This window comes from Argentina silus, assembly GCF_951799395.1.
Source record: "Argentina silus genome assembly, chromosome: 1".
Classification (NCBI taxonomy): domain Eukaryota; kingdom Metazoa; phylum Chordata; class Actinopteri; order Argentiniformes; family Argentinidae; genus Argentina; species Argentina silus.
This window is the reverse complement of record NC_139655.1, coordinates 19,422,929-19,445,421: the sequence shown is the minus strand read 5'-3', so window position 1 is coordinate 19,445,421 and position 22,493 is coordinate 19,422,929. Positions and strand designations below refer to the sequence as shown.

At 44.9% G+C, this 22,493-nt stretch overlaps 2 protein-coding genes across 3 annotated transcripts in view; one reads left to right on the top strand and one right to left on the bottom strand.

Moving 5' to 3' along the window:
• sorcs2 (sortilin-related VPS10 domain containing receptor 2) overlaps window positions 1–9,773 on the top strand; it is a gene marked incomplete at its 5' end in the record, with an annotated part of 163,059 nt that extends 153,286 nt beyond the window's left edge. The window contains 13 exons of the mRNA XM_083683063.1: window positions 884–1,004; window positions 1,446–1,579; window positions 1,948–2,076; window positions 2,264–2,435; window positions 2,753–2,939; window positions 3,208–3,341; window positions 3,523–3,646; window positions 4,127–4,239; window positions 4,517–4,639; window positions 4,773–4,872; window positions 5,961–6,063; window positions 6,517–6,662; window positions 7,000–9,773. Of these exons, the coding sequence (XP_083539189.1) occupies window positions 884–1,004; window positions 1,446–1,579; window positions 1,948–2,076; window positions 2,264–2,435; window positions 2,753–2,939; window positions 3,208–3,341; window positions 3,523–3,646; window positions 4,127–4,239; window positions 4,517–4,639; window positions 4,773–4,872; window positions 5,961–6,063; window positions 6,517–6,662; window positions 7,000–7,064 (1,651 nt within the window). The 3' untranslated portion in view covers window positions 7,065–9,773. The remainder of the gene's footprint in view (window positions 1–883; window positions 1,005–1,445; window positions 1,580–1,947; window positions 2,077–2,263; window positions 2,436–2,752; window positions 2,940–3,207; window positions 3,342–3,522; window positions 3,647–4,126; window positions 4,240–4,516; window positions 4,640–4,772; window positions 4,873–5,960; window positions 6,064–6,516; window positions 6,663–6,999) is intronic.
• Window positions 9,774–10,208: 435 nt separating this feature from the next.
• The window catches only part of afap1 (actin filament associated protein 1), a 33,242-nt gene continuing 20,957 nt past the window's right edge, over window positions 10,209–22,493 (bottom strand). Inside the window, exons 7-17 of one of the 2 annotated variants that reach the window (XM_083676310.1) lie at window positions 21,649–21,735; window positions 20,927–21,002; window positions 18,273–18,422; window positions 17,725–17,936; window positions 17,247–17,392; window positions 16,602–16,716; window positions 14,408–14,525; window positions 13,155–13,319; window positions 12,596–12,793; window positions 12,297–12,454; window positions 10,209–12,080 (exon numbers count right to left, since the gene is read on the bottom strand). In XM_083676310.1, the coding sequence (XP_083532436.1) occupies window positions 12,054–12,080; window positions 12,297–12,454; window positions 12,596–12,793; window positions 13,155–13,319; window positions 14,408–14,525; window positions 16,602–16,716; window positions 17,247–17,392; window positions 17,725–17,936; window positions 18,273–18,422; window positions 20,927–21,002; window positions 21,649–21,735 (1,452 nt within the window). In that variant the 3' untranslated portion in view covers window positions 10,209–12,053. Of the gene's footprint in view, window positions 12,081–12,296; window positions 12,462–12,595; window positions 12,794–13,154; window positions 13,320–14,407; window positions 14,526–16,601; window positions 16,717–17,246; window positions 17,393–17,724; window positions 17,937–18,272; window positions 18,423–20,926; window positions 21,003–21,648; window positions 21,736–22,493 lie in introns of both variants that reach the window. The other variant, XM_083676311.1, reaches the window with a different exon arrangement.

Here is a 22,493-nt window from a genome sequence, read left to right as displayed (position 1 = left end):
CTAGTCATACTAATGGTGGTGGGTTAAACCTCTGTGAGGGGACCGATTTTTAAGGGTTTTACACCATATGCGTTTCACATGGTAGAGAGAGAGAGAGAGAGAGAGAAAAAAAAAGGGGGAGAGGAAGAGAGAGAGAAAACAGCATCTGTGCATTCGAGACCTTTACATTTGTCATTTACATGTTGTTTCTTCTCGCTTGCCTCTGATAGGAATGGGGGGAATGGCATGCATGTCAAAACAACATACGCCTGCACTGTTGACATGTTTCCACAACAAGCTGTTGCTAAAAGAGTGTGGTCTGTCAAAGATGGTCAAAGAGAAAGAGCTCAGCCGATTAACATACCGTTTCTGTACTTCTTCAGTTTTTCTCCAAGATATATCTATTTCTAAGTAGTTTTATTGAAGTGGAAGTGCATGCAACCTCTAGTTTACTTTATTATGTCATTATGAATGCCTTTGAGTTTACATAGAGACACCATTACTGGAAAGTGCTTCTATTGTGCAGAGAAGTTCATCCGTTTGAAGGCACTCATAGAAGGGACATTTGTCTCTTTGATATACAAAGTACGGACCATTAAAGGTCTAATTTACAGGAGCACTCAAGTGAAACCCCCAGCTCATTAGAGACATGTTGATGATGAGACTGACTGGGCCTCTATCTTGACGTAAAGTTAGTGCCAGCATATTCCCTTCCCCCCAGTCCTGATGGGCTAGGTCTGGTCACATGACATAGGAGTTATGTTTTTATGACGATTGATGGATGGATGGATAGAAAGACAGAGATGCACATTCAGATTTACAGATGTGTAAATCCCAGAGTATAGCTGTACAGCACGAGAATAGTAGACATATACGTATCTCTCTGGTGTGTATGTGTTTCCAGGGTGTTTGGCCACATCAGCTACAGGTCTGACTGGGAGCTGGTGAAGGTAGACTTCCGCCAGTCCTTCCCCCGTCAGTGTACCGAGGCAGACTACGACCCCTGGAAACTCACTGACTTGCAGGTAACACACACACGCACCCATACAGTACATCCAAACAAGTATAACAGTAATGGGACTATAATGGGAGTTTAAAACAGTAAAAGCAGAGAACAAGTGACTGAAGACTGAAGAGACTAATGCATGGTAAATGCTCAAATGTAGTAAAAAATAAAAAATAAATGAACTGAATGACTAAAAGATGAAAAACACAAAGTAAGGCTAAAAATGTATGTTTTAAGATGTCTTTTAATGTTTTTCTTTGTGTGTGTGTGTGGTGTGATGTGTGCTCTCTGTCTCTGTCTGTCTTGGTCAGGACTCGTGTTGCTCCATTCTGTATAATTTACACACACACACACACACACAGAAAAAAAGTAAACTGGACAGCATTAACGTAGACAATATGACCTGGAGACTGTAGCACTGTAAAAAGCACTACCACATAACCTCTTGTGTCATCCCCAGGGAGAGAAGTGCATCATGGGTCAGGAGAGGAGTTTCAGGAAGAGGAAGGACTCAGCGTTCTGTATCAAGGGGAGGAGCTACACCTCGGCCCTCACGACCAAGCCCTGCCAGTGCACTGAGAAAGACTTCAACTGGTGAGAGACCACAGCAGCAGCAGCATCATTCAGAGATGATATACAGAATGGGTCACCCCGGATTATATATTAATAAAATACTTCATTTAGCTTGTATTTGATTGGGCTTGGAATTTGCACTGTTGGGACTGTGACATTGGCACTATTGTACCAGATTAACTAGATTGTGTGCAGCTCAACTATTTGCAAGTATTTTACATAGTAGTTGACTCAGGTCTGGTCACAATACATTATCATTCAATGTCATGTGTTTAAGGTATTCATGCTTGATAACCCATGTTTTTGTGAGACACACAAAATAGTGTTTGTGTATTGACCATTGAGTCATGACCACAGGTTGACCTTTGACCACTGCTCTCTGTGTTCAGTGACTATGGATTTGAGCGAGCCCAGATCCTGAAGGCAGAGGGAGACCGCTGCTTCGCTGACTTCTGGCATGACCCAGACTCCCCACCAGATGACTGTCACTTAGGACACAACTACGAATCCAGCACCGGGTGAGGGGCCACACACACTCACACACACACACACACACACACACACACACACACACACACACACACACACACACACACACACACACAAAGACAATAATCTCTCCTTTTCCTCATTTAACTGCACTGCAGCCAAGCCCATTTTCACCTCCTGTTTCTAATGTTGGTACTGTGCTGTGCTGTGTTGCAGGTACAGGAAGGTGGTGTCTAACGTGTGTGAAGCAGGAGTGAACAAGCAGCAGAGCGCCAAGCAGCACACCTGTCCTCTACTGCCTCCCAGAGGCCTGCAGCTGGGTATCAAGGGCCAGATGCTGGCTGTGGCACCTGGTGATGACGTCACCTTCATTGTCCACCAGGAGCAGGTACAGTTATGTGCATCACAAGGTTATGAACCAAGCTTCATTTACAGTACCAGAAATTCCTAAGTCAACATTTAGAGAGTGCAGAGTGTGTGAAGGAGAGGTAGAAAGAATTTGTGTGTGATGTGTGTGTGATAGATGATAGCCAGGCTCATGATGATTGATCAAATGTTATTGACCCTCAAGAGGAATTTCCATACCTCATCATGATTAAACATACAGAACGTCACACACAATTTGTATTGCCACATGTTTTAACAACCAATACACCTGGATGAATTTGCCTAATATGAAGTGTGTGTGTGTGTCCCCCACTACAGGGTGACACCAGTAGTACCAAGTACCAGGTGGACCTGGGAGACGGAGTCCGGGCCATCTACCAGAACCTGACGGTGACAGATGAGCCCATCCAGCACCGCTATGAAAAGCTGGGGGTCTACAGAGTCACAGTGAAGGCTGAGAACCTGGCAGGTCATGACCAGGCCACCATGTACATCCAGGTCACAGGTGGGTCTCTCAACCAATCAGATAGCTATATAAGGATGGGCTGCTGAATGATTTAACTGTCTGTCTGTCACTCAATTATTTTTGATTTGAGACATTCAAAACCACCTGTTTTCATAACGGTGCCATCACTATTGTCATTCTTGTAATAATTGAATGTGCCTTCCACTATCTAAAATGTATTATGGAGGAATACTATCTGTAAAACAACAACAGTCATAGATTAGTAAGGCAATATGGATGGTGGTAAACCTTTCTTTCTCCACCCCAGCCCCCCTACAGGAAGTCCACCTGGAAGTGGTTCCCATCGCTGGGAGGAACCAGGAAGTGAACCTGACTGCGGTGGTGCTTCCCTCAGAGGCCAACCTGACAGTGTTCTACTGGTGGATAGGAGACAACCTGCAGGTACTGACTAGCTTTGGGTTTAAACCCAATACTGATGTTTGATGACTGGAGATTTTTATTTGATGACTGATGTTTCGATTTATAAAAGTGCTAAATTTGCAGCTAAACATTTCATTGTGATATACTCATGGTGCCAAAAGGAATTGGTGAATTGATTATTGTTTGCCTTGTCGCCATGCAGCCCAAGCTGTCCCTGGAGAACAGTCTACTGATACGGTTCCCTGAAACAGGAGAAGTGTCGGTCACTGTCCAGGCTTCTAACGGACGCTCCATGGTGCAGGACACCAAGATGGTGCGAGTCTACGGTAAGACAGAGTGACCTTCTCTTGCCTATGAATATTCATGTTGGACATCATTTAGAATGACATGTTGTTGTGTCCTGGCGTGCTCCATGACATCATTTGTTGATGTTGTTGTGTAACAGTTACTATGCGCCTACTGTACAGTATGTCACCTTTCTGTGTACAAATATAGATGTAATTTATTTATGAGAGACAGCTAGAACTGACTGTATCTCATGTGTTTTACCCAAAGAGAACTGTTACGTCAGAATAAACACCTCAGCTTCACACTTTTTAAACCTTTACTTTTATTCTAACTGTTTGTCTTTCACCTGTCTTTTTGTGAAAATAGATCAACTAAACTAACAGTGAGAAACCACAGACTTATTCTGTTGCCTTTAAACCTTGGATACACATACAGAGTTATGTAGATTGTGGTCTCTGTAATTTCTAACTGAAGATGTTACTGAGTGTTGACTCCTTGCCTGTCCTTTCCAATCCCAGATGGTTTCCAGGTCCTCCCCCTGAGCTTCAGCAGGAATCTGGACCGCTTCAACCCCAACATACCAGAGTGGAGGGAGGATGTAGGCCAGGTGGTCACCAAGATCCTGGCCAAGGTAAGGCTCCTCATACCTTTAACCCTATAGCTATCCAACTTGACCTGATAACATGAGCTAGTTTACCCGACTCAGATTAAGCCTAGCCCTAGGCTAAATATCATGTTGAATGGAGTTTCTCCATTGAATGTGCTCTCTAGTCCAGGCTTAATCTGTGTCAGTGAAACAGTCTGTATGGTTACTCTAAATTACTCTAGTTGGTTGTCTGAAGACAGGTTTAATAAAGAGTCCAAGAGCTACAATGTCATGTTTCTGACTAGAAGCTTTCTCCTCCCAGATCACAGGAATTCCACAAGAGTCCCTGGTAACCATGGTGAAGCCGGGCCTGCCCACCACAGCAGACCTTTATGTGCTCCCCCTGGAGAGCAAGCCAGCCAAGAGGAGTGTCTTTGTAGATAAGGTACAGTATTATGGACACACATATGGTGTCATGGTAGATATTTCCAAATGTGGAAAGTGATGTTGTTGTAAGAGTCCTTCAGTATGAGCAGTAGATTTGTTATTGAGTGAAGACTGTTTATTTACCTCCTCAGCGCATTCCTGCCATCAAGCAGGCTTTCAATGAGAACAATGTGAGTCTCATCGTACGAGGAGGTTTGCAGGTGCTGGTGACCTTAGCTGACCCTGACGCAGGTAACTATAGCAACACACACACACACACACACACACACACACAGTAATGCAGTAGCGTCTTTGTAATTATGTGAATATGATTTCATGATAGCTAGATACATGTATTGTCTCCAGTTTGATTTGACGATGAATGGATAACTACTCTACATGTTATCAATCTATTTCAAAGGACTAGTAACTAATGACTCAACCACGAGAGCAGCAGAGACTGGTGCGTTTTGACTTGGCCCCATGCAACCTCTTTTCCTCCTTGTTTCTCAAGAGGGGTCTACATTTCCTCAGCTCCATCTTGAATATCTTCTCTCTGCTTTTAGTGTTTATTATTTCCCTCATTGCTGATAAGTCTGTCTGACTAAAGTGGCTCTGGTGTTTAAAACCACTGGCACATACAGTAGATCTGTTGAGGTAAACAATAAACAATGGGCCAATAACCTATCCTAATATATGCTGCTGCACCTCTGTTATCTCTCTCTGCAGTTTGATTGCTGATCTCTTTTTCCTGACTACAAAACCTTGAATTTGTCCGGAGTGTGTGTGTGTGTGTGTGTGTGTGTGTGTGTGTGTGTGTGTGTGTGTGTGTGTGTGTGTGTGTGTGTGTGTGTGTGTGTGTGTGTGTGTGTGTGTGTGTGTGTGTGTGTGTATGTGTGTATGTGTGTATGCGCGTGTTGTTTAATCAACATTGTGGGGGATTATCGATGTGGATAGAAATGGAATGGAGTTGCAGTGAGATTGCCATCTGTGTTTGTTTTTTGTTGATATATTTTGTTTATTTGCTTGCTGTCCTCTACATGTGATTCAGGGTCTCTGGGGGCCACATCCACAGCAGGTGTGTGTGTGTGCTGCGCGTGCTTTGTGTTTGTGTGTGCTATGCAGATTCATTGCTCAACTGGTGTGTGTTGACTATGGTTGGTGTGTGTGTGGGTGTGTGTGTGTGTGTGTGTGTGTGTGTGTGTGTGTGTGTGTGTGTGTGTGTGTGTGTGTGTGTGTGTGTGTGTGTGTGTGTGTGTGTGTGTGTGTGTGTGTGTGTGTGTGTGTGTGTGTGTGTGTGTGTGACCTACACCCTGCTAATGTGAGTTGTCTGTCCTCAGGCTCCCAGGGAGGTGCGGCTGGTCCTGGTGTGTGGGCCCTGGCTGTCATCTTCCTCATCAGCCTCATCGCTACAGGATCCTTTATCCTCTACAAGTTCAAAAGGTGAGAAACTTTGGATTTCAGACACCCCAATATCCCAATAATCCCCATATAACTCCCCCAAACCCATAAATAGGATAATGATATGGTCATTTAGAATAATCCTTTAATCCACAGCAAATTACAGCAGATTACAGTATATTCAGTATATTGTATGTGGTCCATTTGGGAATGACACAACTCAGTGGAAGCTCTCACATCTGAAGAACTGCATGAACATAGAATAATAGACAATTGCATGCATGGCCACAGGTGAACACACAACTGCATGGGCTAATGTAGTTTCTGTCCACTATTCTAAGATCACCAACCCTGCATCCCAATTCACAGTTCACAAAATGCAATAAACATGATCTACAAATACATTCGAAAAACAAAACCCCCATCTTTAAAAAACTACAAATCCCACAGTCCTTGGCTTAGGACTGAGGATGCCTATCCTCCTCTGTTTTTCAGAAAACTGCCAGGTAGGAATGTGTACGCCCAGATGCACAACGAGAAGGAGCAGGAGATGACCAGCCCTGTCAACCACAGTGAGGACACGCAGAACATCATCCAGGGGGAGGAGTTTATCGACGACGACCTGGACTCGCAGACTCTAGGTAACGCTGGAGGTAGCCCCATCTTCCGTTCCCTTATACGGACTAACCCGCACCACTACTAAAACCACCAACTGACAACCAACTAACACAAGGTATTGGGAGTTGTTGTATTGTTTATTTCTTCAGTATCAGTATTTGACAGTAGCCTATTAACCTCATAACAATATCAAACAAGTTAACCAAGCCTCTAAGTACAAACTTCATCAAAGAACCAACATCAAAAGTTGAAATAATCAAGGTGAAATACACAGTTAAAAGGTACCTAGTGTGGTCTGTTGTCTCACTGTGGTGGTGGTGGTCTCTCTCTCTCTCTCTCTCTCTCTCTCTCTGTTGCTAGGCAACCACTCGGGAGTCGTCCTGAGCATCAACTCCAGAGAGCTGCACAGCTACCTGACCAGCTGATGTCCTGCCCGTTGCGCTAACGTGCTAACCAGCTAGCCAGCTAACGAGCACAGGGACTCTACTCTGCCTTCCACCTCTCGACCCAGTCCCAGTCCCACCACTCCCTTCTTACTGAGGAGGAGGAGAGAAACCACCACAGCACTGCAGCCAAGCAGTAATCTATCTCTTCCTATCTGACTCCTCTCCTCCTCTCCGCGACCCTCCTCGCTCCCTCATTTACGCTCTCACTCTCGCTGTCCTCCGGGACCAGAGGGACACTTCTCCTCTGTTATCCTCCATGTGTTCCCCCCCCCCCCCCCCTTCCTCTCCCTACAGCGTGTTGAATGGGCCACTCCGCTTTGCCCAATGTCCTTTGCACTCTGTGTTGTATCCTGTCGGTGTGTTCTCATTGGCTAACCCCCTCAGAGACTTGTTGGACACCATCCAGTGAAGATTACAGGAAGTGATATCACAGGAAGAAGGACCCCCACTGACATGTTATTTGAGATGCTCTGTAAAACTCCTTCCACTGACTCTTGTCTCACAGACACATACACACTCTCCCTCTGTTGTTTACCCACTACTGTGTGTAGTAGTTCTGAGCTCATGTTTCACTAGTAGAGGGTACTGGGGTGCTTTACACACACTATGACCAAAATAGAGCTGTGAAAACAACAGGCCATAGCCATAAATGCAGGTTGTGGCCACAACACAGTTGGATAAGCTAAGTAACTCCCACACACAGTATCTGAGGTACTTTAACTCTCTGGTTTTAGCAGTGGAGAAGTTTGTTGTCACATATACATCTGAGGGTAGGTCAGGATTACTCCTTATCACTATAGGTGGCAGGAAAATGGGCATTGAGACCATCATCATATCAGGAAAACGTGTTCAGGCGCAATCTAACTCTCATCTATATTGTCCACAGCTCTGAAAGGGATACCAAAGGGAGAGCAGTAAGGTTTTTGGTGTTCATTGGTCCCAGAATTTTAATTGGCTCTCATTCTCTCATTCGTCTTCATACACACACACACACACACACACACACACACACACACACACACACACACACACACACACACACACATCTCTAATGCAATAATTCTCTTTCTCAGGAAAGAATGAGATTACCCCTTTCATATCTACAGTTGAGGACAGTTGGTTTCCTTTCCCTCTTCAACTAGAAGTCATTAGTGTCAATTTGAAGGGGAACAGTCTGAAATAAAGTAGGTAGGCTTTGCTAAAAAAAATGCAGTTGCCCATGCAGGCACCAGGGAGTGCTGGTGCACTGTGTTTTAATTCCCAGACACAGGTACTTGAAAGTTCAGCTTACATGAAGCATGTGGAAAATTCCTCATTTACCACTATTTACATTTATTTTTTTAAAACTGTCTTTCATTATACAACAGTATAACAATGCTCTATAATAATTTATATTTTAATCTTTTTTTTTAAGATTAAGTATTTCTTATTTTATGTTTTATGCTACTTGGCGAGTATAGATGAAGTAAGAGGAGTGACACTTAATATGATGAGTGATATTTAGAGAATCAACAGCATGTCACCTCCCAGTTAGAAAACCATTGTCGGTCCCACGGTGCCTAAAAAAAGCAGAATCCTCTGCTCAATGACATTTACCTGTGCTTGTATTTATTTATGACTAATAACACTTTGACCCCTTCAAAATACCCTCCCGGGTCAAAGGTCAAGGCGGACTTATTTCCCCAGAGACAAGGTCGTTGGAGGTCATGGAGGACAGGTGCGACTGTGGTTAAATGAGCCTATATTAGGCAGAGTTAGTGGTGGTATGTCTCCTTATGATTAGGTTTTGTGTACATATACATGTAAATATGAACAACCTCCCAATGTACATAGCCCTTCACATGGGTGTGAGTATTTTACACTAATACCAAAACACACAGCATCTTTTGAATGCCCCCTTTCACAGATGACACAGAGACCTTTCTCAATACCATTGCCTGCTTGTATCGTTTTGCATTATTTCAGTGTATAAGTATCAGTAGACATCAGTAGGCTTCTTGTTGTCTCCATTGTTAATTGCAAAGGATCTCTCATTGTCTAATCTACAACATGCACTACTGCACACACACACCGTACCTATGGAGATGTTGGATGTGTTGATTTCTGTTCATTCTGGTCAGATCCTGTAACCTTTTGTCAGTACAGTAGCTTTTCCACAGTAGACATTTCTTTTCACTAATGATGTAATCATTATGTCAAGTACATAATGGTGGTGTTCAGAGAGAAGAGTGGCCACAATTTGGGCCACTACAGACTCTGAGAAGCTCCACCCAATTGGGTTTTGAGGGAGACTACTGTAGGACAGGTCTAGACCAGTGCCATAGTTTCAACCTCAGACTCTCCATTGTGTTCATCACATATTTGATACAGGCAGACTATACCACATTGATCTATTCTATTTGATTATCTGTTTTTCATCTTTTGTACATATATATGGTCATGTTTGGCTTGTTCTTAGTTTTCTAGTGATGTGTCGTCTGTTAGTTTTTGAAGGAGAAGGGGGAGTAAAGAGAATTCAATATATTTGTGAAGGAGATCCACTTGATGACACAGACCATGTGACATTGACCGCACAGTTTTATTAATATGTTATTTGTTTGATTTTGGTATTAAAAATGTTTGAAGTCCTCAACAGAAAGCGTAGTGCACTTAACCTGCATTCTGGAATAAATCACTCCCATAACTGTACATTGTTGGTTGTCATCATTTCATACTGTAAACCTCACATTATTCAAGGGAATGAAACTGGAGCGTTGGCCCCAGGTGCTCATTAGCCAGACCTTTCTCCCCAAGTTAATCACAAATAAGGCCTAAATGATGACTGGCCAATTCCCTTGTAGGAAGTCAGCCATCCAGGTGAATCCAATTAAATTCAGTTACCGCCATGATTCATCAGTTTATTCTCCTGATAGCTCTATCATGTTGTATTATGCTAGTAATGTGTTAACCTGTGAGCGTCTAATAATATGTTAGTTCGTGTTTCAATTGACCCATCAGTTTTCTCATATGGCTTTATCGTTTCTGAAATTCTTTGTTCTTTGAGAACATACAGAATGACATTTCCACTGGGTTTACAGAGCTAATACAACACCAATAAACAACACAACCCAAAAAGGGGCCGTTTGTAAAGAGGTTTATTACTTTTATATACAGCCGTTATTTCGTCACCAAGTTGGCGACTGTCAGAGGACATACAATGGAGTAGAAAAGTCTAAGGTGCAAAACAAACACTGTTGCTTTATTCCCTACTCCCAATGCTAACCAAACCCCACCCTCATACAACCCCACCCCCCACCCCCACCTTTCCCCATCCCTCCTGCAAAGCTATGTACAATGGGTTCACATTTTCTGACATCATATCTCTCGCCCCATTTCAGATGTGTTTTTAATAGAAGAAAGGGGGATCCAAAATAAACAACAGACATGTCTCAACACTTCCCCCACCCTCATCTTTCCTCTCCCTCCTGTTGACTAGCTCTATCTTGCAGAATCATGGGCCTCAATCTGAAGGAATGATGAAGCAAGTAGGGATGCATACTGTATATTCATACTCTGATAACTGGGGTCAACTGTTATTGGTGGCCATTTATGTTATGTATAGCTTCACACACCAACCTGACCAGCAATGCACGATAGAACAGCTGTTCGAAGGGCAATGTGCCTTGAATAAATGTGCACGCTAACATTGGTACATCAACTTGCTATTTATCATCACCCCCGGAAAGCACATGGATGGTATGGATATGGTAGATGGTGGTATGGCACACGCATTACCAAAGCACCATGAGAAATCAATTATACAAATGTGTGTGTGTGTGTGTGTGTGTGTGTGTGTGTGATTATACGGGTAGCTACAGTAGCGGCTGACGTTCAGGAATCCACAACTAGGTCACAGTCTCTGATTTAGCAGAACACAGTCATTTAGACCGTCCAGCAAGTGCTTCTATTTCTAACAGTGTATTGATGATGGGTTTGGAATGTGCCTGGGAGACATTTTTATATACATACATACATACATACATGCATACATACATACATACATACATACATACATACATACATACATACATACATGCATGCATGCATGCACACACGCACACACACGCACACACACACAGATCACAGGGCTACAGTACACCAGTGGCATGATTAAACAAGCTGGACTGAGCTGAGTAAATAAAAGAGGCCACGTTAAATGAGGTTTAGGAGTTTTCCAGCATGAGCGGCCAACTGGACTGGGGGCCACGCCTTCTGTTGACCCGCCCTGCACCGAGACAGTAATCCAACAGCTCATTCACAGGATCCATCAGTGGTGCTCAGCTGGTCTACTGATGTCAAGCTCATATGGATTGCCTCGACTATGATGCTGATGATAAGATCTGGATGATGTGAACATTAGTGGAGCTGTGCAGTAACTACTCTAAACGCTCTTGAACAAGAGTGTCCTGTTGAGTAGGAGAGATACATACTGTATATGGGAGCCATCTATACTACAAACAAGCTTTAAATATCAACATAAATAATCACAGGGATGCTAGTATTTACTTTAAACATTTACAAATAAATACTTGGTTTGTACTTGATTTGTAACCCCAAGAGTTGTGTAAACCAGCTTTTCATATGATGAAGAAAAAGTAAAAGAAATGGATGTCGATATCTGCTTGAAAAGAAAGAATACGATTGGACAATACAAACAGCAAGAACAGAGTTGTTCAAACATGCCTGGTATCATACATGGTATTATAAAATAGGAAGCTAAAAAGAGTGTTATTTCTGTATGTTGTTGTGGTAATAAAGTACTAAAATCAGCATCGTCCTTCTTTTTTCTTGCAGCACCGAGTTTCTATGCTAGGAATGCAATGCTTGTGTACTCCTCTTCCACATTTCTCCCATATGAACAGTTTTAAATAAATATATACACACATTTTTGAAAAAGCAAATAAGATAAGACTGTTGCAAAGGGTGTCTTTATGTGCCAGTCTTCATCTCCCATTCCTGCAAGAGAGACAAAGAAGAGAATATTGCTGGTTAATAAGGGGAGAATCTTAATGAGTGTGTTGATAAGAGTGAGAGTGGTGCTGTGAGACAAAGTGTACACTAAGAGTGTGACAACAATAATTAGATTCTCTAGGTGACACACTATCTAAACACATCTATGAAGAGAGAGAGAGAGCGGTAGCATGTTTGGAGAGTGAGTATGTATGACCTCACCTTAGCCTTCCTGAGGACATGGCCGCGGACGGGCGAGGGTTTCTGATTGGTCTGTCTGCGCAGGAGGGAGGCGCTGTTGACGGGCAGAGAGCAGGTCTCCGTGTCGCTGGTGTCACAGCTGGAGATGGGAGAGTTCTCCTGGGTACGCCGCAGCGACACTGGGGACTGGACGGACGGACACACACACACACACACACACACACACATCAAGTCAGCAGGTCATCCAACCCTACATCAACGTTAGTTTGTAAGCCTAGTCTTGATCAACCCGTTTCCAAGTGTCCTTCCTCTCCAGTAACTTGTGCTGACCTGTGGGGAGGTGCCAGACTTGGGTTCGATGGTGAGGCCCAGTGTGACTCCTCCACTCAGCGCTTTCTTCAGACTCTCCTTCACCTCCGTCAGCTCCAGCTCCAGGTTCACTCTCTCATCCTCCTTCAGCTTACACTCATCCTCCACCTTCTTCAGTCGCTCCGTCAGCGAGGCCTGAGAACGCTTACCTGAGAAAAAGGGAGAGATAGGTAGAGGGGGTTAGGGTGAGGATTAGGGGAGGACATCTTGTGTGTGTGTGTGTGTGTGTGTGTGTGTGTGTGTGTGCGTGTGCGTCACACAGCACTCCCAAATGCACTCCCAGTTCCCGTCTTGCTATGATCATAATTCATTATAAACCACTCTGGATAAGAGCATGTGATTAATGATTACTGTGAACAATGTTGTCCTCCCACTCTCTCTCCCACCTCCACCCAATCCATCCTTCACCACTCTCCTCTCCCTTTCCCCTCATCCTTATTCCGTCTCTCCCCACTTCTCCTATCTCTACCTCTCCCTGTCCCTCTCTCTCTCCCCCTTTCTCTCTCTCACCGGTGCTGGCCTCCATGGCAGTGCGCAGGTCTCTCCTGTCCTTCTTCAGCTGGGTCAGACGGTTCCTGATATCTTGCTTCCTCTTCATCAGCTCATCCTCTTTAGACTGCAGCCGCTTGGCGTCCGCCTCCACACGGTTCTTCCCATACTTATACTGATCTGCATCTGGAGGAGAGGAGAGGAGAGGAGAGAGAACAAATCCAAGCTCATTAGGGACCTAAATAACCAAAAACCCATTGAACACAAACCTAAGCCTACAGGCAATCATTAATCACATAGGAGCCGTCCCTACTGGAAAATGCATACACCAAACTCGGAGCCTACGCCACTGAGGGCAACTGTGCTTGGAGCCTCTCCACACCACTACAGATATTTGTGTGTGTGTGTGTGTGTGTGTGTGTGTGTGTGGTCATTACAACAGTTGACAGTACAAATATAAAAGGGTTGTGTAGCATACACTCAATTCAAAATGGCACATAGTTGGTATGTCCTATGAGCACGCTCTATAAGGACACACTATGGGAGAGTGGTTCAAACCGTCCTAGTTCACACATCACTGCAAACACACAGACCTCCACCACATGGATTACACCAACCACATCTCACCCTGGGCCAAATATTTGGGTGTTCTTCTGCTATCACTGCTATTTGGATTGTGTGAATGTTGACTGAACGTTGAGTGTATGGTCTGGATGTGTCAGTGGTATCATCCTCTGGATGAGATTTATGACGGTGGCCTTTAAGGAGATGTATTAGCGCTCCCAGAATATTTACTCCCGCTGCTCCACCAACTGTAATTTGGACATTCCGGCATTTTCCAGATTTTTGTGCGGCTCATTTTTCCTTGAAAGCGATCAGTGGTGGGTAGGCTGGGACAGTGGAGCCAGACTTGATGTCTGCTGGGGCCGGGGGGCCAGGCTATTGCTGAACATCATAGTTCTTAAGATTGACTGCAAGTCATGGACAAGTGGTGTCCCTACTGAACTACAACAGACTCACACACTAACAGTCATGCCATTGAGCATGTGCAGGCTCTCCCTATATGTCTCTCTCTCTCTCTCTATTTATCTCCCCGCCTCTCTCTCTCTCTCTCTCTCTCTCTCTCTCTCTCTCTCTCTCTCTCTCTCTCTCTCTCTCTCTCTCTCTCTCTCTCTCTCTCTCTCTCTCTCTCTCTCTCTCTCTCTCTCTCTCTCTCTCTCTCTCTCTCTCTCTCACACACACACACACACACACACACTTTATTGGACCCTTACTGGAGTCTTTGCGTTTCACAGGCACTGTTCCGTTGGTTCCATTCTTCTTAGGCTGGTTCTTGTCCACCTTCTGTTTCGACGCTGTCCCATTGGTCACTGGGGCTTTCTTCCCCTTCAGCTGATTGGATGGAAGAACAAACATTCACATTCAGTTGTAATAGACAGTTTGTACTCATGTCAGTGGATATAATCACAATTAATGTACAATTAAAAAGCTCATAATAAACGTCCAATCAAAATCAACAATACCACCTAATACCCCAGGTCGGTAACATCCCCAGAACTATTTTGAGCACAGCTGTATAAAGGAACCACCTAATTCCTACAATACGAACCCCCTTCTCAACTGTATCCCTAGGACCTTAGCACAGGGATACAACACAGACCTGTTCGACTTGTCCAGTATATCACCCTGCAGTCTTCAACAACCATGGCTTTGGCTGGAATGCTCTAGCATTCAACTTTGATTAGCTCTCCAAAAGGCATTAGGCCCATTGAGCTGGCCTGAGTTTTACACCTCCTAGGATTAGGGTCTGTTTAAACACTAAAGTGGAGCTTTGTGGTCCAGGGTTCCATGTTAACACTCTGGTCCTGCCACACACTCGCACACATCAAAGACTCTGCTCTCTTCTCAGACCGCAGCTCCACAACTCCATGTGGTGACTTATGTATGTGTGTACCAACACTGGGTGGCACTTATAGCTCACGTTCCTGTAGGCTATAAAAATATAATGACATACATGCAGACGATCAGTCGCGGTGAAAACATGCAGGACACACACACGCACATGTGCATGCACACACACACACACAGACACACACACACACACACACACAGATCAAAGGAGAGCCCTCTAGAAATCTGGGTGGTCTTAGGACAGATATGCGGCCGTAATGCTCACTAGAGATATTTGATATCCCCGTCTTCTAACAGTTCAATATCTGGGCTGCAACTAAAAGGGTGCATGGTCAACGTCTCAGAGAAACTCCCAGACGCTCATTACTGGACACAGTATGCTACGCAGGTCCAAATGTTCACGTAACACCGCTCCTCTGCGCGGCCGTGTTTTTCATCAAATTACTAAGAGCTATACTGGAGCGGGAACTTCAGGGTGGTGGGGGCGATGCAGGGAGGAGAACCTGGATTCTGGGTGGCCAGTATCAACACTAATGAAATCAACCCCATGTTCCAGCAGGAATAATAAATGTAACAATAATTGAGTCTAAAATCCTGTTCTACAATCCCTCCTCCCCCCATAAGCATATCTCTCTGTTTCACTCCATGACAATGTCTGACTGACTGACTATAGGGAGGTTCACATCACAAAAGGCCTATCTGTAAATCCAGTTTTTTTTTTTAACTTTTAAATTAATGATAGCCATTGATTCTTGAAGAATATAACTTTATAACTTGCCTTAACCCATCAGAACCCAAAATATAAGCTTGTTCTACTCCATTGTTATTTAACAATGCAATTGTACACAAACACTGTATAGGCTCAAAACATAGATAACATAGATAATAACAAAGTGTTAAGGTTGCGTGTTAAAGTTAAGAAGCATAGCATTAGTCACCTGAGCAGTAGCTTTAGTGTTAGTGTTAGCAGCCGAGGAAGAGGAGGAGGAGAGGAATTTGGAGGAGACAGGGGTTTTGTAGTGGCCAGGGGAGGATGAGGAGGAGGATGAAGAGGCCAGCCGGCTGGGCTTGGGGGAGTAGCGGGCAAACAGTTTGGGCGAGGGCATGTTCTCATACAGGTCAGCGTTCTCATAGAGTGTGTCCTCTCTCCAGTGCTGCCCTCCTGTGGCAGGGATTGAATATAGCGCCTCTGGGTCCTTAGGTAGAGGGCATGCAGACAGACAAGCAGAGTGGAGGAGAGGAGAGAAGAGAGGAGAAGAAAGAGGAGGAAAGGAGGAGAGAATAGGAGAAGACAGTAGAATATAAACAGAGGAAAATGGAAAGGACTGCAAATTGGTTGTTATTGTTATAGACAAAGTGAGTTAAAGCAGTCTTTGTAAGTTATGAATCCAAGTTAGATGAGTGTGAGAACGAGAAATAGAGTGAGACAAGGTGAAAAAGAAATGGAGAGAGAATCTCCCAAGTAATGCAACACCAAGCTTTAGAGGACACAGACAGAGATTGAAAAAATACATGCACTTATTAATTGTGTGTGTGTTCTTGTGTATGTCATCTTACCATCCCGTTGATGGGCACATCATCGTAATGTAGGGCCATTCCAGAGGGACAGGCGTAGCCATTGACAGGGTTGTCAAGGTAGGGGTTGGGAGACACAGCACGTTTGCTTGTGAAACTGAGGAGAGAGAAAAAACACATACCCATGACAGTTATGTAATAAATGTGGAAATATGGATCTCAACAGAAACCCTGAGTGGTCTTGAGAGGGTATTGTGTTATTGTGTGAGCAGGACTGCACACAGAGCTCTGGTGAAAACAGTGCCGACCAGAGTGACACATCAAAAGGCCAAAGAGCAACCCACACACACACACACACATCTTCCCAACTGGGAGAAAAACACTGGGCCACAGACTCACATTCCTGACAGCAGCACGGGGTCTGCAAGGGGGCATTCAGAAGTGCACAGCCAGCCACCCACCCACCCACCCCCCCCCCCCCCCACACACACACACACACACACACACACACACCATCTGTCATACAAAAGCCTCCTTTGGAATTCTAAACCACCCACACACATACGCACACACACACACCTCATTTATCTTACAATATTTGTCTTTCTGTGACCCCACAATTGGGTGTCTGTGTACAGTATGTATATCCCTATACTGCAGCTCTCTGTAGAGATTAAGTCATCTCACCAGAAGGATTGCTTGGCCAGCTGAATGACGTTGGCGGTGGTCTCCACGTCTATGTAGTCATAGTGCAGGGCAGCAGGGTCTGTGGTGGAGCCAGTCTCAGCCAGCAGGACCCCCAGCCAACGACCCAAACTCTCTGAGGAGGACGCCTGGGTGGAGAAAAGGAAGGGAGAGATAGGGTTAGAGGGACCCAGGTACACAAAATACCCCACTGTGTGTAATTGATTCCTATGCTAATCAGAGACCCTATAAAAACACGGATATTCATTCCGAAATCACATTAACTATTATCCTCAGATGGACTCAATTCAAACTTTTTTGAATTTGAGCTAATTTTAGGAGTGTCATAGCAAAGGGGGTGAATACTTATTGACTCAAGACATTATAGCTTTGGATTCATTTTTTTATGAATCCAACAAAACAGAAACTAATCTAGATGTCTTGACCCGGAGTGGCCATTTGGGTAAGACCCAGTAGTTACCTCCAGTACTGCCACCTCCTGGCCATTGCGGAGCAGGCGGAAGGCGAACGGGTGTTTGGAGTCCAGGCCAGGGCTGACCTCACAGCCTCTCAGGGGCAGGGAGGCCATGTGGGTCTTCAGGTCAGCCCGGTCCTTGTGGAGCAGCAGCTGGTTGTCCTTCAGACGACACCAGCGCTCACGCCAACGGTTATTGGACAGCACGTGCAGATAGCCTGTCAATCACATCAAACCGACCAATCAAGATAAAGAGAGACCGTAGTAAAACAGCAGCCCAAGCTGCAGAACTGTTTAGAGTTCAGGGGTTTATGGCACAAATCTCTTATTGGCCTCAATGGTTGATTTACATGAAAGTCAGGGGTACGGCCGCAGATCTCAAGTTAGGATTTCAGCCTACAAGAGCATGTTGCCCTTCTATTGAAAAAACACTGTATGGAAATAATGCTAATTCGACCATAGTTAACCTATAACAGAGCATATCTCTATAGACAGTGCAGTAGAGTATACTGATCCTTATACTCCAGGTGTTAATCTGGCCCCAATTGTCTTACCACAGGTTGGCACGTCCTCCTCTGCTGACGAGGTCTGCTCATCAGTGGATGGCTTCTTCTTCCCAAGGCCAATGATCTTAGTGATCTTCTTCCCCGCCCCTTTTCCCACCGTGCCTCCCTTCTGTTCCGACTTATTCTTCTTCCCTTTCCCTGAGAGAGAGAGAGAGAGAGAGTGTCAGAAATCTATTAAAAAAAATTAATACAGATATGATCACAAAGCCTAATAGGCCTATTCTAAGTGAAAGAGCAAATGATTCAAGTATAATATCAAAGTCAAAATGAGGCCTTATCGGTCCCAGCGACTACCTAGAGAGAGGTCTAACAGAGCAATGACAGTGCACATTCTCCTGTGGTTACCACTAAACTGGTCTAAGCCAGGTCTTAAACCCTGTCTCTCTATGTGTCTGAGGAGAAAAACTGCTGCTCCACTCTCTCTGAGTTGTTTGGATTGTGTGGTCTGCGGTGGGAAGGGTACGGTAGACAAGATCCACTGTCAGAACAGCGAGAGCAGGGCAAGGAAGATGAGCCACAGACAGAGGATGACAAACATGGACGTCACACACTGGAGAAAAATTAAATGTGTGAGTGTGTGTGTGTGTGTGAGTGCAGGCATGTGTGGTCAGTGTCTGTGTTTACAATGCAAAATGTATACATTATCAGGTATAAATACTCAAGGTATGTTCTTGAAATTGTGATATGAGAAAATATATTTAAAAAAATGTCACAAAGCTACGGAGGTCCCGGTCTCCATTGTGGAGCGAGACGCAAAAGCAGGGTAGACAGAAGAAGACAGCGGTTTCTGAGGCAGGGGTGAAAAATTCCCAATGAGTGATGTCATCATAGTGAGACGGCTGATGCTCAGAGTCTGGAGTGCTTCTGCAGAGGCAGAGACAGACACCCCCCCCCACACACACACATCAAACCCTACTCAGCCCTGCATGAATCAATGATCAGATGCTGTTACACTACAGGAGATTATATCTACTATGGCGACGGCATTAATTAAATACAGAGCCATCTCTCACCCAATCCCTGCCAGGGTTTCTCTCACCACACACACACACTCACGCGCGCACAGACGCACGCACACGCATGCACACGCACAACCCAGGCCTAAGGTGGAAACCAGACACACATATGTGAAAGTGCTTCACTTCTTAAAAGGAGGATTATTATTATTTTTCCTCAAAGAGGGAGGAAAACTCTGTGATCAGGCTAATTTGATTCCACTGAATCAGAGCAGTCCGTTACCAGCCATGGAAGGAATGTACTGTATGAGGGGCTGATTAAGCTCAATGGGTTTGGGGCTTGTTTTTCCCTCCTCTTCATCAGAAAAAGTGTGGAGCTGAGATGAAATAGTGTGAGAGAGCTGTGGCAGTCGCTTGGCTTCAAGTTGCAACACGTCTCCAGTCAACAAGTTGTCCCCCTTGGGCCAATCAGTGTAATTTCGTAAATATAAATGTCCGATCTCTATGGCAATGACGCATCATTCACCCAAGTTTCGTCAAAATTGTCCCAATGGTGTCTGATATATTGCGTGTGACACACAAACAAATGAATGGAACGTGACTGATCCAGAGTCCCCCCCCTGATTCCATTGTGGGGGACAACAATGGGGAGATAATGAGCTGTAGGTATCTGCCATGGCTGGCTACTGAAGATGTGTGTACTGTACACTATGCCTATTAACTGTAGTAAACTGTAGTACCACTCCAATCCTCTAGAGGCGCTTCTCACAATACATGGAGTACGGTGATATTACACCTTGGCAAAATCTGATGTTGGGTAAATTCTTCTCACCAACGGTTAAGATTAGGATTTGGACAGGGTATGCAGATCCTAGATCAGTGCTTATACTGTAGGGGCCTGGAGCATAACAAAGAGTGATTACTGGGTAATGTAAATGGTCCAATTACAGCGGCCTGTCAAAAGTCGTCCAGCAGAGATGCATCACATTGAGTTCATTTGGGAAAGAGTCGTGCCCATATTTCAACAATAATCATGGTTTCACAGCTGTGATATGCAAACATGAATTACACACACATGTCTATTAATCATAGCCTGATGCTGAGCTAGCAATCCCCACAGGCCTGGAATTTACTGCTGTTGGGAAATTCATCTCAGACACCACGCAGGAAAAACGTTGTTCGGTCTTGGCGAATAAAATAAAAAAAATAAAAAAAAAGACAACTCTGAATTCCGCAGAGGTCTTGAAAAGTTAAACAAGAACGTGATCCCTGTGGAAATGTGCCTGTTGAGCAAACAACATCAGGTGTTCAGATAGCATCGCTGTGTCTTCGCTGTGGCACCTAGCACCACAGGGGGGAGAGACGCTAATAAACACTGACTACATTGCACATCCTTATTGTAGCCTCCGTCTCACCCACACGCTGCTCTGAGCCGCAGGGAAATATACCACCTGCTTATGGTCAGAGAGCAGAGATAGTTCTGGGACATAACATTATACATCTAGAGCTCATTTATTGCTGACAGTTCATGTTGTCATAGAACTTTCAAAGAGGGACAATAAAGAAGTGAAGGGAAAGCCCAATGGAGAACCATCATATGGAGAACCATCATGCAGTGTTTGGGCTCCCACCCTAATGACCAGTCTCCAGTATGGTGCACTGTGCTGATACCCTCCCTGGTCTCACCTTGGTCCTTGCAGTCGTTGTGTCCGTTCTCATGGGGCACATCTCCGTCTGAGCTTGGCCTATCACAGGACACCTTCTGTGGCAGAAGAGAGAGTTCAGTGTTAGGTCTAAGAGCTTTAGCAATATAACACATATAAGAGAGACAATAGTACATAGACACATACGAATACACACATTCACTCATTCAGTGAACCCAAACAGTCCTTGAGAGCATCTGCAACATGTTATGTATCAATAATTAGGCCAGGCTTCTGTGTACTATGCCAACTTGGGAGCGGTTTGTCATTAAAGACCTTCTGATCTGCTTCATTTTCCACCACACACACACACACACACACACACACACACACACACACACACACACACACACACACACACACACACACACACACACACACACACACACACACACACGCCCTGTACAGTAAGGCTCCAGCAGTTACAGTGGTTTACCTGCTTTCTTCAGGCCTGTACTTACATTATGAAATCCAATAACACACTCTTTCCCCCTCAACTCCCTCCATCCTGCCTCCTGTGCCACATCTGTAATGAAGTGCTATTTGGCAAACAATTACAGCTTTACTGCCATGTGCTGCCTGCCTTCCATTAGGGCAGGAGAGGGGCCCCTGTGGGCAGTCTACAGAGGTGTGTATGTGTGTGTGTGTGTGTGTGTGTGTGTGTGTGTGTGTGTGGGCCACTGCATACAGCCTGATGTTCTGTACCTTTTCCAGCTCAGCCTTGTGTACTGGGGACCCGGAGCCTGCTCCATCAGAGTCTATGGCTCCATTGCTGCACACCTCTCTCATCACCTACAGACCAAACACAAACAGACATCATTGATATGATAACGCTTCTGCATTGTGGTTTGTAGGGAGTGCATAGTTGAAGTGACTGATCTTCAAAGCAAAGGACTGGACAATGATGAGGTAACAAACACAGTTTTTGTATTCACCTATAGTCACCCTGAAACAATACCTAATTTAAAGGAATTCATCGTCCTCCATCTTGCCATGCTACAATATATCAGTTAGTGGGTCATACAGTATGCAACACAAAAATGCAGCAGGGCTGAGAGTAAGAGAGGGGGGGGGGGGGGGGGGGGGGGGCGACCACATGCCTGGTACACACATTACTGTACAGACCTTTACTACACCGATGGAAATGCTTGTGTCAACACACAGGCCCACACAGGGTGAATGAGACATCCACACACTGCATGTGATGTACGGGGCACCAGTACAGACTATGACCATGACCCTGCAGGACCCTGGCAACCCCTCAACCCTACAGCGAGAGACAGGGCTGAGCAATGGATGAAGTGACTGATGATGCGAGGCTAAGCTAACGACTAGAGGTGATTTTGGGACTACTGTTTACTGACAGACACACCCCTCCCACCTCTTTTCATCCAACCCAGCCCCCCATAAACACACGCACGCACGCACACACACACACACACACACACACACACACACACACACACACACGCACGCACACACACACACACACCAAAACCGTCCGTCCCCTTTGTTGAGTTCTTCTCAGCGTCTCTGCTCACCACAGCTCA